This window comes from Anarhichas minor, unplaced genomic scaffold (genome assembly GCF_050575085.1).
Source record: "Anarhichas minor isolate MPS153535 unplaced genomic scaffold, ASM5057508v1 ptg000002l, whole genome shotgun sequence".
Lineage (NCBI taxonomy): Eukaryota > Metazoa > Chordata > Actinopteri > Perciformes > Anarhichadidae > Anarhichas > Anarhichas minor.
Genome location: NW_027466448.1, coordinates 4,004,766 through 4,022,703, shown reverse-complemented (window position 1 = coordinate 4,022,703; position 17,938 = coordinate 4,004,766). Strand labels below are relative to the sequence as shown.

The window sequence follows — 17,938 nt, the reverse complement described above, 5'->3', positions numbered from 1 at the left end:
GTTACCATATCATGGCGGAGCCGGTGAGCGTGCGCCTCGGTGACCCTGAGAGCAATGTTTTCAGGAACATGAGCTGCTGTTACGGACAACCTGAGGCAAACTGGTATCTGATGAGGAGGCTGTGAAGAAAATTGTGCCCAGAATAAACACACCAGGGCGAGGGACAGATTGACCCCTGTAGCTTGACAGGACACGGGGGCCAAAATGTGCACCACTGTGCCATAAAAATCTAACAACATTTTCTGTATTGCCTTAATTGTGAGTCATGCTCAGATTAAAGTATTTGCCCCATTTGTGACCTTGATTACACACTATTTGTAATGTGCCATCCAAGAGTGGGCTGGCACAATCTGCATCAGTACAAAGGCCAAGTTGACCTAGTATGCTTGTATACATTTATTCCACAATTCTTTTGAAAAGTACAACATATAAGAGATATAACACAATGTCTGTCCAATGTATTCAAAGAAAACAAAGTAAACAGTGGCAGTGAAACGCAAAGATTTTTTTAAAATTGCAGTTCTTTTGAAGATTGTTATTGTACCGACATCAACATGCATGGTCATAAAAAGACAGAATGAGAGCTTCGGCTGTTGCTTTCCCTGTCTGAGTAGCCTATATATTTATTTTCAGTGGTACATATTTGAGTCTGTCATTCTCCTGTAATACAAATAATAAGACAAACAATTGAAATCCCACAAAAGAAAGAAAAAGGATTCATTGAGGAGCCTGAAGCAAGGTCCCTCCAAAACATCTGCTACCTTGTCCTTAAGGCAGACTCCCCCCATCTTCAAAACCAATTAACCGTTCCCATGCAGCAATGTTCCAATCGACTTATTACCAGAACTAGTAATAACCAAGCGCAGCCTCCAAGGCAATCAACTAACTGCTTTACTTAGTGGGGATACAGTGTACTTCCCTGTTAACAACTATTTCTGTGTAATGTAAAAAGTGAAAACATAATCCTGCTGTTTAAAATTACAAACAACAGGCTGTGTAAGCTGAGCAGCCAGCCCCACTTAGGATGAAATAACAGTCTAATCGTATTTGCCAAATCAATGCAAGGCTTCGGTCTAACAAGCAATGCTCTACTTCTTCTTAATTTAGGATACATATCTTCTGCACGGACCATCCACCAGTGAGGATGTTTACTTCTCTTTTTCTTTAACCTTAAGCTTTAACCTCAGACTTTTTAAATGTATATAAAGTGCATATTTAAGGACCTATTTTACGATTGATTTTAAGCTTTACTGTCTTAGAACGATTAAGCTGAAAACATTAAAAAAGTCAGCCGGATACATCACGGAGCTAACGTTAGCATAATTTAGTAACAAATGATGGTTGATGGCTTGAAAATGAGAAAAAGCTGCTTTTGTCTGAAACCATGAACCCATTGTTTCAATTCATCATTCATCATTTATCAGTAAACTTCCGGGGCTGGCCTACACAAATACGTCATCCCTGCAGCCCTCTACGAGCTCTGTGGTGACATCATTTGCCTCAACATTTTGATGGATACGTAGATCTTGGGCTCACAAATCGTGTAAAAAAAAAAAAACCCCATTTTATTCAGCATAAAACTGCGGTTTTGATTTGACAATTACAGGCACGTGTCATCTCCCATGTGATTGTGTATTCTATACAGACCTCCAAGCAGGCGATGGGGTGAGGATGGATCCTTTGTAGACCATGTTCAGTAGTTGACGTCAGCAGGCAACAACGCCACCTGATTGGACAGGAGACTGTTTTTTATAAAGCACTTGTATCTGTGGAGAAGAACATATGCTGGGCAAAAGCGCAGACAGATGCAGTGCCTTGTCTCTTTTTTTCCGCTTGGTGAATAATCTCCCACCTCTCCAGTCTCTTGCTACTCCCCAGTTGTTAAGTCTGCTCCGCAAAGCTGAGTGGGTGATGTCAGTGTCCAAGTGTCAGCGGTATACTTGGACTCTGTGAAGGTTGAGTGCATGTAGGGATTAGTGGGGTGTTTGAAGTGGGTATTAGACTTTTGATTCATCTCATGTGTATCTTTTCTTTATTTGCCTGGCGTGCCCAAGCAGCTGGAGAGAGTGGCATGTTTGGACACAGCAGAGTAGATGAGAGAAAGGCCATGTCAAAGCTATTCATTCTGGTACTTTATTTCAACTGTATAGTGAAATACAGTTGAAGTAGGTTGTAGTAGACCTTGTAAATGGTCACATTACAATAAATATCTCCTTTCCTCGTGGTACCTGTCCCTTTAATATGTTGAGAAAAATCTATACGTCTCCACACTGAATAACATAAAAAAAAAAAAACATTCAAACGACTAAAGTTCTTTGCAGTCTCATGGTTACAAGAACTGATGAAAGAGGATTTCTATTTGTTCCCATTATTGAATGACATGTTTGCAGCACGAAATAAAGAAGACACCACACAGAAAGTCCTCAATCACAAAGAAGCGCTTGTACAAAAACATTTATTAGTTGAGTAACACACATAACGAACCAGTTGGGCTTTTGTCTTCGTAAAGCTCAGACCTTCACAGCTCGGCAGTGGTTTTTTTTTTCATGAGAAGTGGAGTTATTGAGGCTATATAAGTTCCCCTGACAGCAATAGTCCAGCTAATAAACGCTAGATAACGTAAACTGCACTTACCTGTCGAGGAGAAAAACAACTTGGCTTCAGGTTTCATTCCCTCCGACTCGCTCAGGTTTCTTACGCTCTCAACAGAACTTCCAAAGTGTATTGTTGTTTATGACCCGACTCTATCATTGACAATTTGCAAGGCATACTGGATATATATGGGGACTAAAAACTGAAAGCTCCTCCATCATATTTTGCATTACACACCTGTCCTTGGGATGGTTTTCTAAGCCTTTCAACCCCAGAAAAATGCACTGAGCTTGGTAGATACAGTAAACCACACCATCCTTTTACAGTCCCCTACTTCTTCAAATAGTGTTTTTCCATTTTTCGATCATTGGAAAATGTTATTCCTTTCATTGTCCTCGTTTAGTCACAACCAACACAATCTGCATGGCTGGAGAACACTTGAAGAAAAACATTTGACTTATTTGATTTTTAGTTTGAAAGGTTCCTACTTCTTTCCATGTTTATGTAATTATTCACAGAGACATATTTTACCAAATATTGCATGTTATCAGAATTCAGGGAGAGATTATACAGCTATTCTTAATTTTGTAGCACTGACACCCCAAATAAAAGCTGGCAGGTTGTTATGTGGTAACAGAAAACATAGGGAGGGATGATGAAAAAGCAACAACTGTAGGCAGAATCCCCAGTTTTATGAAATTCTAAATGAAAAAGAACCAAATGCCTAAAACAAACCCCGGGAGGTGAAACAAAAACAACTTATCAGTGAAGTAAAAAGAAATCACACACCTTCAAGCATTCCTCTTTCTCCTGAATTACAAACCAGTGACTCGCATTTCACCTTAACAGCCGCACCTAAACTGGGTCGTACCATCTGCCCAGCTAAACATGGGGGGACCTAAACAGGTGCACGCTTTCACAGAATGTACAAAACCACAATACTGATGACGTCAGAATTTAGCACACACATATCATTTATCCAAGAGCACAGACCTTAACAGACTATCATCTGACGCGGACCGGTTTTCCTTCATTATCTGACAGTCGCTCACATAAAGAAGGAGTAAAATAAAGTCGCACACCTGTTTCCAATTGTCAATCACAATCAATCCTCACCACAGGGAGGGTGACCTGTTAAACGTGCGTTCCTTATCCACGTAAGCACACATATGACGAATGTTGTAATTAGCCTACAACTATGCCTCATCTCTCCCCAGCAGGTGCTTGTGTTTCTAGGACACATTTAAACTCCAACAGAGCGGGCTGAACCATGACTAAAAAAAGCTGTTCCACCTCTGAGATTTCCCAAACTTCAAGTCGCTATCTCGCAAGTGAATCTCTCAAGTACAATTATATTTGCATGACTGCTTTACCATAAAAAACTTTTCCATTTCCATATCCATTACATTTAGTAGACCACGCAGAGCTAAAAATTTCATTTAAACTGTAAAAAATAAATGAGAAAATATGTGATAAGAGACAAAGAGCAGTGATAAATCTGTAATACAGACCTGAACAGCAAGGAGAGTGTGTAGAGCTTTGCTTTATCATCGACCTGCCTGTACTAGAGGGTATAACACGTCAGTCAACCTGAGCCATTTAAAAAAAAACAATATTTGAATGCATATATTTTTTCAAAATGAGCTCCAGCCAAGAATAACACAAAAACATGCCACAATCAGATTCATATGACAACTTGACAGCCCCCCCAAGAGAATTATGGGACCTAAAAAAAGGTCTCAGGCCAGCAGGTAGTGAAAAAGTAATGGAAATGCCTGAAACGTGCATCGTTGAATTCATTAACTCTGTGTTCCTTATCCCCACTTTTGTGTTTTTGAAGCCTCTCAGTGTTTCATATTCTAATTTGTGATAAGAACTGATGACTGCAAGAAAAATCTATTCCAAAAGTGCCTTATAATAATTGGAAAGGTAATTTCAAATATTTTATTCATCCAAATAATAATAACTAATGTTACTGGTTGTAACATACAGTAAGTGTCAGGAGAGAACTTAAAGAAAAATCTTATTTAGTTATTATGGATTTCTTTTGAACAGCTAATCTTAAAGCTGCACTATTTAATATTATAGTAACTTCAAATGACTGTGTAAAGTCAAAAGTGTCCCTCGGAGTGACAAATCACTGATTCTACAGCTCATCTAGCTCTACGGTGCATTTTAGCGACTTTCAGCTTGTTGTTTTGGTTTTACGGCGCACAAATACAGTTTTGGTTGAGTCTCAATGCTCTGAATGTTTCTAGATGTAGCAGGCAGACGTTTTCTGCTCTGATAAAAGAGCAGCTAAGAGCAGCTAAAGAGAGATATTTCCCTCAGGAGTTAGTGGCGACCAAAGCAGAGCTAAATAGTATGTCAGTGTTGTGTTTACAGCTTGTTGCACTGCCCCCAAATAATCTTTACATTCACAAAATATTGGTCAGCTTTCCTATCCTGTCATCTATGTGTGGCTTCTGTTTTTTAAACATACCTGTGGCATCATTTTGGTACCATATGATTTTGTGTTTGATATTAATATTTCACTATCATCTGCCAATTATTTATTAACATTATCACTCTCCATTGAAGACACACGCACACTAGCTTTCATAGTTCATTTGAGCTCCGTTAAAGCTTAACATTTCCCAACAGGACTCACAGTGTGTTCATCATCAGTGGGAAATGCAACAGGACTTTCGGCACAAGGTGTGATTGTAAATGAGGTTACAATGATTTCATCATGCAAAGCCCTTTTCTTTATAGTTTCAACTTGAATGATTCCACGCATTGCAATGCGAGAAGATGATCTGTTTTCAGTCCTGTCGCGCCACAGTCTGACTCCTCCATTACACACTATCATTAGTAGAACCACTCCAATACACAGAATTATTATATTTAAAGGACCAATATTCACGATTTTTTAATTCTGTGTCAATTTGCTTTGGTTTCATTAGCACATATATGAACATTTTGGAACAGCTTTTGTGCAGAACTTTAAACGTGAGGAATTTACTGCAGCATGTTTTGAGTACAAGACGCTCTGCAGTAAAATTAAGCAAAATGTATTATTTTCAATGTTTTGAATATAATACTATCTTGTGGGGCAGATAACGAGCTGCAAGGAGGAGACATATGCCCGAGACAGGGTTTAAAATACATTTGTTTTTATATACAAATAATGCATTGATGGCAACGGAAAAGCATTTATTTGCATATGTTTACATGATTTGAAGAGGTGAGTCACAGCACAAATCCCTCTGCAGTTATGTGGACTTATATTCAAGACTCATCTGACATTTCGTTTTCCTCTTGTTCTGAGCCTGTTTAATCTATAGTCCGTACTTACAGCATGCTCACACTCACAGCCACTGTGAGCCATTGCTCGATACCAAAGAAAATAACAGGGATGAGGAAGACAGCGGCTCAGTTTTTTTCTCTGACGTGGTGCATGTCATGGTTTTGGGTGGAAAAGATATTTTAGGGTCACACACACATATTTAGTTTCCTCTCCTTAACTCATTTGATGACTAGCTGTGAGGTGGGGCGAGAGGCGCAGTAGGGGGCGTGTCAGCGACTATCTTTGATGTCGAGGATTTGCACTTGTGTTGCCTGCTCAGACCATGTCAGGTATCTGGCTTCTGTGCTATTTTTTTGTGGCATTACCAGTTTTCTGTTTGGTTTTAAAACAGCTAAATTGACATAGACATGTTTTTTCCTGGGAAGGTATAAGGTTTGTTCATTCTAGCAATCTATCCTCAGCGAATGGTGTGTGAAAGAGATCCAACATACTGTCTGACTGCCAGCGTTCATGTTGAGAAACGAGGGGAGAAATGTGAAGGTTGATGTATCCTATAGATGTCAAGGAGCGGCTGGTAATTAACCCCCCCCCCCCCCCTCCCACACACACCAGGATAGCCAAATAGCATCTATGGTTCACTGCCAGTTTCTGTTTGGCTCTCGGCTTAATATCACTCAACCAACTCTTACCTTTCTGCTCATGGCGATTCCCTTTTATGGACATGGGTTTTCTCTGTGGGAGAAACTTTTTTTTGGCAAAACCAGAGTTCATATTTGTGCAAATAGAAAACTTTGACAGTCGAAATGTTATGGGTGGGGGTGTTCCACAGGGATTGATTGAAGAGATGTTATTGATTAGGATCTTCCTGAATACATTTTTACTGCAATGTCTTAAAATACTGTTCGTTCAATCAAACAGTATATTTATCCATGTATACTGTCTGTGTTTCATTCTTACCTTTACATTGACAGCCCCAAAGATATCCCAAAGACAAGAAGCCCTTAGGTTTATGTAAAGGTACAGTGATTTAGCGAGGAGCTGCACATTTTAAATTTCTTTAGCGTCTGTCATTTTAACACACAATTTTGTTGTCCAAAACACAGTTATTGTCTTTAAAATCCTTTACATTTGCTGTTGGTGCCATGCTTTTTAGAATTTCCCCATCTTCAGCACTGACTGCAATACAACTGCTTGTGTTTCCAGTAGAATGACGGAGACGAGTTCATCAAAGAATGAAAGATGAAGATGCGGTTTGAAAGTTAGCAGGAAGCAACACTGATAGAACCACATTACAGGCTGGAGGACTGTTGTTACTGTATTCTGTAAGTGTTGAAATAGGTGGGATCATAATAAGTGATGAGAGTTCTTCTGATGCACTCATTTCTCTTCTTGAACTGTTCAGCAGCAAACTTTTTCTTCTCCTTTAATGAGAACTCCAAGTAACAGATCTGAGATGTGTGAGGTAATACAATTTAGCTTGGGAGACACAACCGTCTTTCTTTTCCAGTATAACTCTTTATTGTCTAACTAATCATTCAAGTTTAAAGACATTTGCTTTTCCCTGTGCCACAGCAATACAGCTGTAATGGTGTCGTTAAAAAGGCTTTCTGCGCAATTTCTATAAATTTAAAATATGTGGAGCCAAAATGACCTTCGCCGATACCGTTGCCGACTACTTACTGACTCTAAAATCTGAAACCGAAGCTCAACGGCAGTCCAGCAGGTGATGCATCCACTCAGTTGGACCCGAAATTACCAAAAATCGAGACAATGTCAGCTATATGAATCAATGCACGCACATCGTCTGTGCTTTTGGAACCCATCAGAAAAAAACAGTTTCAGTATTTACTACAGTACGACTACGAAGCATGAATATTTTAATAAAGCAATGGTTTTAAGAACTTTGCCATTTTCCATCTCCTTACCTCTCGCCAGTCTTGAATTTGGATTTCATTTTCATATGGCAATGACACTCGTCTCTACTTTGCCGCTAAACGGAGTGAAAATGACTACTTTTACTTCTTAACATTCAGAGCTGCATTTATGATGAATTTCCGTGAATGTGCAGAGACACTGCTGTTCACTGACCTTGTACAACATACGGCGCATCGGCCTTAGATGTGTCATAGAAAAGAAAACAGTACCGGCTGTGCACATTTCATTTCTGGTGTTTCAAAAAGCTAAACACTGACTACAAATGTTGTACAGTATTTAATTAGAATAAACCTCCACAATCTATGTGTAAGAGGGTCTAATTAACATCCTATATCTTGTTTAAGGAGATATAACACTAAACAAAAAATGGTGTGTCACTGGAGAATTGTGGTTTTTACACTTTCTGTCTTTTACAGATTAAGCAAATAGGATGCAACATGTTGATTAGTGAGCTTTCGAGGTGCTGGCAAAAAGTCAAAAGGTGTAGCTTCACGTTTAGCGTGGTAAGGATCTTCTTATTCAACTCATAGAGAAAAGAAAAGAAGCAAATATGCGTATTTCCTAAATCTTCCAAACAACTACATGCTCATTTATGTACAAAGGTTGACACTGTGCACTATTTTACTGCAGAAGAGACAAATGTAATTAACCGTTTGGTACTAAAAGGAAATTAAACAAGATGTGAGTTAATAGATGTTAATCAAACTCTGATGTCCTTCTGGAAGTCTGCCACATTACATTATGGAAATATCACAAACAGCAAGAATATTTTCTAAGGGCTGAATATTTAATTTATTATTATCTTTTTTTTTTTGAGAGTTCCTTGAACTATCATCTACAAATGTAAGCTTTTAATCAGCTGTGAGCAGCTCCTTTATTTCCATTGTTGTACAAAAATTGAGACATTTTAATATGCAAAATGGCCCTTTTAAGTATACTTTATTTTGTAATGGTTTCTATGTGAAGGCCTTACATACTCAAAACAATTACTATACGTAGATGTTGATGTCTAACTGGAACTGGTTGGATGAGACCATTTGTCTGAATCTGATTCCTGATCAGTTATTCAACATGATTAAAAACAGGAAAAAAGTGTATTTTGGTAAACCATCACTCCATGAGTCATTTTCACAATACAAAGGTAATTAGCTTTCACATTTTGGTCATCAGAAGTCAGAAAGTGTGACCAAGACCGTGACCCCAAGACAAGGAATATTGACCATTTGATAGTAACCACAAAAACAGAGAGGAAGGCACTGTGAGAATCCCAAACACAGGTTGTGTGCTCTTGAAGCCTGACCTGAACCCCACTGAGGCCAAGGGGACTAATTGTTAATTAAGCCAGGCTGATGAAAGAGAGCTCAAGTGTAAATGAATGTGTCAGTCTGAAGGAGCACTCAGACTCACCTCTTACCCCCACAAAGGAAAATCAGCATTATTTTAAACTTGACAGGGCACTCCAGCAGTTCAGAACGGCTGCTTATTATTCACGGTGAAATTAAAGTTCTGATGTTGTTGAGTGGGAAAAAGAAATTAAGGGAAAAAAGATTAGGTGTAAATCATAGGAGACAGTGAATAATCCACGTCTTCTGGTGGGAGTGTTTGTGTGAGTGTATCAAGGTGGTAAAATAAAATGTATCTTGGGGCCAAAAGCATGAAAAAGGGAAGAATTTAAGGATAAAACTGACTTTTGTGAAGCAGAATAATAAAAAACGACCGTAGACCCTTTTATTAACAAAATCCGTGGTAAAATAAAACGTACCCTGGGGCAACAGATGGAAAAAGAAAAGAATTTAAGGATATAACTGACCTTTTTGAAGCAGAATAATAATAAAAAAAACGGCCCAGCCCCTTTTTATTAACAAAATCCTCAGACTTCTATGATGTTCAGCTGTTTTATCATGACCCAATGCTTGTCATCTACAGTATCTAGCCTTTACCTGCACCTGTGGCCTGGGGGCATGACTGAGGCAGGTTTAAAGTGATGTCCCTGAGACTGTCTCTCTCCTCCCTGATCTCCTGTAAGTCCTGTTCAATGAAGGACATCCTGCTGTGCTGTTCCTTAGCGGCCGATTGCAGCTTCTGGATCTTTGAGCCCAGCGTCGGGCTCTCAACACTCCCGCGAAGCATGCTCAGGCGGCGCGCTGTCTCATCCAAGATCCGGTCAAAGCGCTCCAGCGGCACGTTCCCATCTGTTCGGGACGTGCAAGAGAGAGGACAGTTGGAGAAAGAGGCAACCACAGATGGAGGCGTCAGAAATTTTGCTCGATGGTGGTTTGTAAGCGTCGGTCCTACATCAGTGATTCAAGTGGGGGGGGGGGGGGGGGGGGGGTCAGCCATGATGACCTAATTACAGTGATTTGGTCATTATCCTCTCAATCATGTTAACATAAGCACCACGGAGTGAAAGGTCCCTGTCAGTATACTTAATTCAACTAATTGTACAAAACATGATACAAGAAATGTGTTTGAATAAATAGGTCAGATAATATTACGTCAGAAAGACGCCACTGAATGATTCTTACACACTGATATTTACCCACAGGGAAAATGCTGCTGGAAAACATGAACGGCAGTTACTCTTACTCTACCATGGGGATACCAATCTGGGAAATATTTCCATGTTAAATGAGGCATTAAAACGCAAAGAGCTCTTTAGTGATTTGACATTTAAGATATAATGAAGATTAACGAGTTTTATAGATATGGAAGACTAAAAAGGTGCCAGCAGTGAAGATGATCTATAAGGGAGTGACTTACCAATCTTGCTGATTAGCTCGGTTAGTGTAACAGAATAGGCCTTTAACTGGAGCTTGGCAGCTTCCATGTCTTCCATAACGCTGTTCAGGGACACGTCAGGCTGGAAATGAGGTGCACACAGGAAGGACAGATCAGTAAGCATAGACTCTGCTGTTTGAATGTATATATGTCTGTGTTAGGTACCTCTAAGATGATCTGGGCGTTGACTGTGTCAGCTAGCATCTCCTGCTCAGTCAGCTGTTGTAAAGCGGCGTCTATATGGGAGCTAAGGTGAGCAGATGCAGTCCTGGTATGCCTGGCCTGGGTCAGAATGGCTTTGGATTCCTGCACACAAAGAGAGAGGACAAATAGAACTAAGGAAAGACAAACGATACCCGAATATTGAAGATGTTTTGATTAGTTACAGAGCAAGACTAAGGACCATATTTAAACTATAGCGCACGGTCTAAAGAGAATGGTGCGAGTGCATTTAGGGCGTGTCCAACTCAACTTTTACATGGCCCATAATCTGGGTGATGTGCCTGCAACTGGCACGTTGCTATCTAAATGGCGGATCCAGAAAATTGGAAAAGGTAGAACGCCAACAAATATGGATTGAAGCAGAATATTTTGTGAGATAAAAACATGTTGTGAATTTTGGAAATGATTACATGTATCACTCAGCTCTGGAGTTATTGGACATGTTTGGATCACACGACTCGAATCCTATGCAGCCGCCACTGGCATTTCATTCTACAAATAGTATAACACTATTAATATTAGTGTTGCCTGATCTTTCTCTGCAAATGTGCATAAATGCTATATTCAAGCAGAATGAATAGGCATGCAAAAGAAAAAAGATGTGCAGTTTTCAAATTTGAATAAAAACGTTATGAATAAAGCTATGAAGCTTCCAACGATTCGGTACAGCCCTAGAATTGTCTTCAATGCGTTTCATATTGTGTTTACAGATTTAAAGGGCACTCCGTCTGCTGTTTGTCCCATTGATAGAAGGTGCTGAATATAGAGGCTGCATTACACTCGGGCTTGCAGCGGGGCTCCGAGGGAGACATGGTTTGTAATGAGCGGAGATATAAGGCTCAAACTTTGAAGTAGCCTACGTCTACACTCGCAAACACAGAAAGATGACGAAACGCTGAGCGCAGACGGAGGCGTGTGTGCACCGTCCACACAAGGCATACAAATATCACTTGTGCACTCATCACGACACACAACTTCATCGTTCTGAAACTAGCAATGACAGTTGCGCTGTGCTTCGCTTTGCGCCGGGTGTAAAATGGGACGCTAAAGTTTGCAGCCATGCAAGTGGCTCTGTGAGGATGTGTTTGGGCACATCAGCGTGCAAATATGCTCATAATGACAATGCTGGTAAAACTGCTTTTATGATGCTTTTATCCCATCCGATATGCCCAAAGGACGCTTCAACATGTGGACAGGAGGAGCCAGGTATCAAACCACCAATTGGATAAATTCCAAATTTGATCCCTATTATGACACTAGATTAAACAAAAAAAACAGCACACATACCTTTGCCACAGCATGGGCCGTCTGTTCCGCCTCCATTGTGGTGTTGCTGGAGAGGCTGGAGTTTTCCAGCGCTGGTTTTAGCATCTTCTTGATTTGTGAGACCTTTTTTCTGACATCAGCTAGAACCTTCTCCTCCAGGGGCTTTTCCTTCTTCATTGCAGCCTTGGTCTGGGCCTGCCGACGGGGCCACTCCCTCACCATGTCTGAGTGGAGATCGGGAAGAAGGCCGGCAGTAGGATTAAAGCCCTGAGAACGTTGTCTTGAATCCATGATATTCTTCTATTAAATAAAATAATCATGAATAAATAAGCTAAATTAAAGTTAGGAAAAAGACATCCAGAGCGTCAAATTAATTAATCCTGATTGGTGCATTGATGTATGGGGCATCACATATTTCCAACTGAGCCCCACCAACTTGAAACAGTGAGAAGAGATCAGACAACATCACAAATACAGATTTATCGCATGTGCAATAACCCAACATGGTCAAACTGTGAGAAATATGTGTGTTCATGTAGGACCAGATGATTCATCGTAAAAGCTTCAGCTTACTTTTGATTAATCAAACAGTGGATTCAAGTAGATTATTGTCTACTGAATTAGATTTCCTTCATTCATCCTTATTCTGTGCTACTTTACTATTTCAACGCAAGTCTGAGGAGACAAAATCTCTTAAGATTCTCTTCACGTATCATAAACCGCCAACCCGCCAACACTTCATTGCATTTGACGCTGCTGCTTTCAATACGTGACAATTAGGTCAAAATGTTACAATGGTGATGACATATTTATTATCCTAAGAGTTCAGTCTGTTGCTCTTGTATTTGTTTTCAGACTCTGCACTTGACATTTCAATTTGAGTGGAATAATTCAGTTGGACGTTCAACAAAAACAAACATTGCAAGACAGACAGCGAAGAGAGTGAAAAAGAGAAACAAGCCAGATAGATAGAAAGACGTGAGGAAGAGACTCACATTCTACTTCTCTGTGCAGGGCGATGGCGTCGGATTCCACCCCTTTCCCTGTCACCACGGACGACAACGCCGTGAGCTTTGCCCCTCGAGCGTGAGCTTGCAGCTTGAAAGAAAGACACGTAAGAGGAAACATGACCTCAGCTAAAGTGTATTCAAAGCTGATATCAAGGCGCACTGAGGAGACGACAGCATTAAAATAGTCTACAGCCATGCTAGCAGCTCTGTGATGTCATATTTTGAGCTAAATGTGAACGTCAGCAAGCTTTCTTTTTTTTGCTCATTGATTTGAAAGAAAATTAATAATTAATTGTTTTCAAATTCTGATTAACAGTATTATTGATAGGCTGATATTTATACCACATTTATTGGAAGAAACCAAGCAATTCTTTGTAAAATCAGACATTCATCACCCCCATATAGCCTGAATGGAATGATCCTTTGTTTCATAACCACATTTTTCCGCCACGAGGAGATTCGATTGCGAGATTGGTCGTCAAATCAGGCTCCGTAGATCGAGTAGTCGGCTATTCAGGGTCACCCTTAGTAAGCATGCAAACATTTGCTAATTAGCAAAGATGCTGATGAAAAAGTTTTGCAGGTATTTGGTTATCATGCGAAGTATTGCACAAATTGAAATTTTGATTTGATGACGGAGAAAAATGGATAGTCATTACAATTCGTCCCGAGGGGGACATGTATGATGGAAATCCTCCCAGGAGTTGACCAGATGTTAAATGGGATTTATGATTCAATTAAAATGTTGTAAATTAAATTTTGATTTTCAACCACAAAAGTGAATCTCACGGTGGTACTTAAATTCATCCTCTGGGAACCTTGAATATCTGTAGAAAATGCCGTGGCAATCCGTCTGATAGTTGTTGAGATATTTCAGTCTGGACGAACAGAGCTGTTCACAGAGCTGCTAGCATGGCTAATAAACTTCACACTAAGCATTACAAATTAAAATTCAATATACATTCAAAGTATAAAGACATGAAGTCACATGTGCGGTATATTTAGTCACCTCACTATTGTCATCCAGCAGTTCCAGGTTCTTACTGGCGGTCTGTGTTAGAGGCTCCATCTCCTCTCTGATCCTACTGATGAGATTGTCTTGGGTCTGAATTTGCTTGTCCAGCTCTTCATTTTGTTTTAGCAGGTCCTCGCCCCACTAAACAGGAAGCAAACAATACACAACTTTAATGCTTTTATTAAACAAATCCCATTTTGCTTTCTCTATCAGTTTTGACAAAACATTCTGCCTTTAATCAGCCATTTTCAGAGGGCAAATTGGCCTATTTCTGTGTCCTTTTTCAATTTGTTGTCTGCTCAGAGAGGCTGCGGTGGTTAATCACCCTCATCTGGAACAACATGTACCCCCATGAGCAACAAATCCTGCCAGGATCCTCTCTCCTGTGCCTACTCAGTGTCCCTCTCTGCTTGCCAAATGTAAAAGGAAGAAAGAAAAAAAAAAATGATGTGGAGGTAACTGCCCACTCTTCAAAAAATGAAATACGTGTATCTGTATATTAGCCTCTGTACATGTCCCAGATGTGTTTCTTATATAATATGTGCCGCTATCAAACTTTAATTAGACTAAATGATCCACTCATGGGTCTATAATGTAACATAATAATGCTTCAAATTCCATTTGTACTCTGCAGGTGCTGTCCAAACTGACCTCTGTTGTACGGTTGGTTGGACGTGTTTGGTTGAGCTGCGTTTGGTGAGGCTCCGGTGATGGGCTGGCATCTGTCGGAGCCAACTGATGTAAGGATGATGTGATGTTACCCAGGGCAAGCTCTAAACCAGCAGCTTCCTCCTCCAGGGCCAGCTGTTTGGCCGCAGTTTCATTCACCTGTGCCGTCAGGTTCTCCTTCTGCTGCTGCATTTGTGTTATTCTGAGATATAAGACGGAGAAAAAGACAGCAGAGAAAACGCTGTAAAATGTAGTGTACTGTAATGGACACTATCAAACATCAGGATGTTCTCTGTTCACTTGATTTATAACTGTAAATGCTGCAGACTCATTAGAGCATCACATATTTTGCACATGATTCAGTATATTCAATTTCATATAGTGTTGGTAAGAGAAACCTAAAAAGCATCATGCTGTTTAAATCAATATACATGTGGGAACAAGACAAGGCAGCTTGTTATAACTGAGTAAAGAGGATTAAAAGGGAAGGCAGCGTTTTACAAAGAAAGCATGATGAATTCACGAAAGGCACAGAGCAGTAGATGTTAAAGTGCCATTTTTATCACCTCCACAGCTGTAATGATATCCAATCTGTTTTGCCTCAACAGAGCAGAAACACATCGATTCACAGTGTGACACTTTCACTTTTTTTCAAATGTGTTCAGCAACAAGCACACGCCCTTCTCTTGGGTAGTTAAAATGATTCATTTATACAATATTTTAATTTAATATCCTCGACTGGGACGTGTCACGTGTCGAAGTGTACCTGAGCAATACACTGAACCCCAGGCTCCCCGGGCGCCTGTCATTGGCAGCCCACTGCTCCCTATATACAGGGATGGGTCAAATGCAGAGACAAATTTCCCCCTTAAATGGATCAATATAGTGTAATAAATAATATGTTTGGTAGAACACTGAAATGCTGGAAGATGCCTTTCAAAACAACCCATATGGCAAAGGTCTGGTAAAGTAAAAGTATCAATACAACAATGTAAAAATACTCCATTGCAAGTAAAAGAAGTATTACATTAATACTTTTTAAGTATAACAAGTATAAAAACACTCCTTCTGAAGAGAAATGGCTCCTGTCACTAATATATTTTTATCTTATACTACATAGTATTGTTGAGACTGATGCATTAGTACTATTGTACTGTTGTAGCTGGTCAAGGTGGAGCTAGTTTTAACTACTTTAATACAGTTAGGTAACTTCGTCCAGATGTTGCCAGCCCAGTGTCTAAGTCTAGTCTACCTAATCATTTTATGTAAATACTTAATTTCACAAGTAGATACTAATTATATATGTTTAATACATGTAGGGGAGTAAATATTACAATATTTCTCTTTGAAATGTGACTACGCGAGTATAAAGTAGCAGAATGTGGAAATACTGTATCAAGTTAAGTAATACATGCTTGTAAGTAATACATGCTTGTTGTTAGCGGCTGGTTAGATACTTTTGTCATTTCTCTGATTGGATAGCTGTCCTGCCTAAAAAATATATCTGATCTGAAGTACCAATGCATGGGGACATATGTGTAGGAAATACAATTTCATGCTGCCCATCTGTGCATAAACTGCTCAATTCACATCCTGTAAACTGACACACACACACACACACACACACACACACACACACACACACACACACACACACACACACACACACACACACACACACACACAATCATACAGCAGCGCTCCAGAGATTAACAGAACTCTCCTGAACTGAGCTGACTACTGTTAGAAGGGGGTAATCAATTTTGAGTTCCTCGCTTCTTGCTCTCATCATGGCCACCGGAGAGCTTTTTGCATCATTCTGTCTGGCATTCAGGATAATCCTCAGAGCAATCACACGCTAGGAGATGCAGCGAGCATGCGGCAAATCCAAGAAAGCAATAGGCTTACAGTGGAGAGAAGCTGTCCCCCTGTGGCTAAATGTCTTACTCCTAAACTCCAATGCGCTTTAAAAGGCTGCTGTGAAGAAGAGGACCTCGAGCTGTTATACAGGGATAGGTGCACTTTGTTAGAAATATACTGCGAAAGCACAATAATCTAGAGAGTCATGCAGCTTGTTGGGATTTTTCAATACAGGATGCTTTATGTGAATGGGAGACATTCTCTCTTGTGCTCGTCTGGGTGGGCGTGTGTTTGGATTCCTTATTGTGCTCACTGCTCCGTTAGGTTCCTGATGTACTCCTCTGTGGAGTTGTCCTGCAGTAGATCCATCAGGAAACCGAAGGTCTGCTCCGAGGCTCTTACCGCCCTGCTGGCTATGGCCTCAATGTGGTCTGCTGTTTCTCTGTGACTACAAAGGATGGGGGGGGGGGAAAGGAAGACAAAGTGAAAGGAGGAGAAAAAGGAAGTGAGTAACAGAGAATAACAGAGCATTACAACCGCCTGAGGAGAGATGAAATGGATTTCAGCGTCAACAACTTCCTCCTGCAGTCTAGATTGCTGTAACTACCACATAATAATGCTGCATACTCTGAGTGGCCAAAGGCATCGATTCACAATGGCTTAACCCCCAGTGTCAGTGACACGCTAAAAGTAGAAGCAAAGAGAGACGAAGTTCCACAGATTACTTCAGTGGTCTTTTCTTGTAATGGTCCATTGATCTGTCTTACCTTTTCATTAGGGCCTGTGAGTCATTGACCAAATTGTTCCATTTGTTGGGTTCTGACACCACCTCAAAAGGAATGATCTATGAAAAAGGAAGAGAGGGAATGCAACATGCTGAGCAGGCCTGAGAGATGAAAAAAAAAATGAAAGGTCCGGCCTTGAAGAGACATCAGACTGTTTTGACATGTAGATTTTCATCATGTGAACTCGAGTCTTAATCTAATCTTTAAGGCATTTTTCATCAGCTGAGTGGAGAGTTTTTCTTTCGACGCTGTGCTGTTTGCTCAGAAAATGTAGCATCTGTGTGAAAGCGGTTCTGTAAATCTGGGCACATATTTGTATGAAGAGTAGAGGTTCATTAGATTAGCTTTGGCTTGATTTAAAATGCTTTTCTGGACTGCCAAAGCTCAAAAATGGTGTCCTGTGGATTGCTTTGATTCTGCAAATAGTGAAACTCATCTAATGAACCTCTTAAGCATATGTATTCTAAAAGGTTCAAAGCAGGGGTTTATGGAAAAAACCTCCCTCAAAATAAATCCG

General features: G+C 40.2%; 1 protein-coding gene across 1 annotated transcript in view; it reads right to left on the bottom strand.

Moving 5' to 3' along the window:
- Positions 1-9,704: 9,704 nt before the first annotated feature.
- The window catches only part of lamc3 (laminin, gamma 3), a 92,418-nt gene continuing 84,184 nt past the window's right edge, over positions 9,705-17,938 (bottom strand). Inside the window, exons 20-28 of the mRNA XM_076098300.1 lie at positions 17,404-17,480; positions 16,950-17,084; positions 14,759-14,978; positions 14,102-14,248; positions 13,078-13,180; positions 12,104-12,306; positions 10,760-10,900; positions 10,577-10,676; positions 9,705-10,008 (exon numbers count right to left, since the gene is read on the bottom strand). Coding sequence (XP_075954415.1) covers positions 9,746-10,008; positions 10,577-10,676; positions 10,760-10,900; positions 12,104-12,306; positions 13,078-13,180; positions 14,102-14,248; positions 14,759-14,978; positions 16,950-17,084; positions 17,404-17,480 — 1,389 coding nt within the window. The 3' untranslated portion in view covers positions 9,705-9,745. The remainder of the gene's footprint in view (positions 10,009-10,576; positions 10,677-10,759; positions 10,901-12,103; positions 12,307-13,077; positions 13,181-14,101; positions 14,249-14,758; positions 14,979-16,949; positions 17,085-17,403; positions 17,481-17,938) is intronic.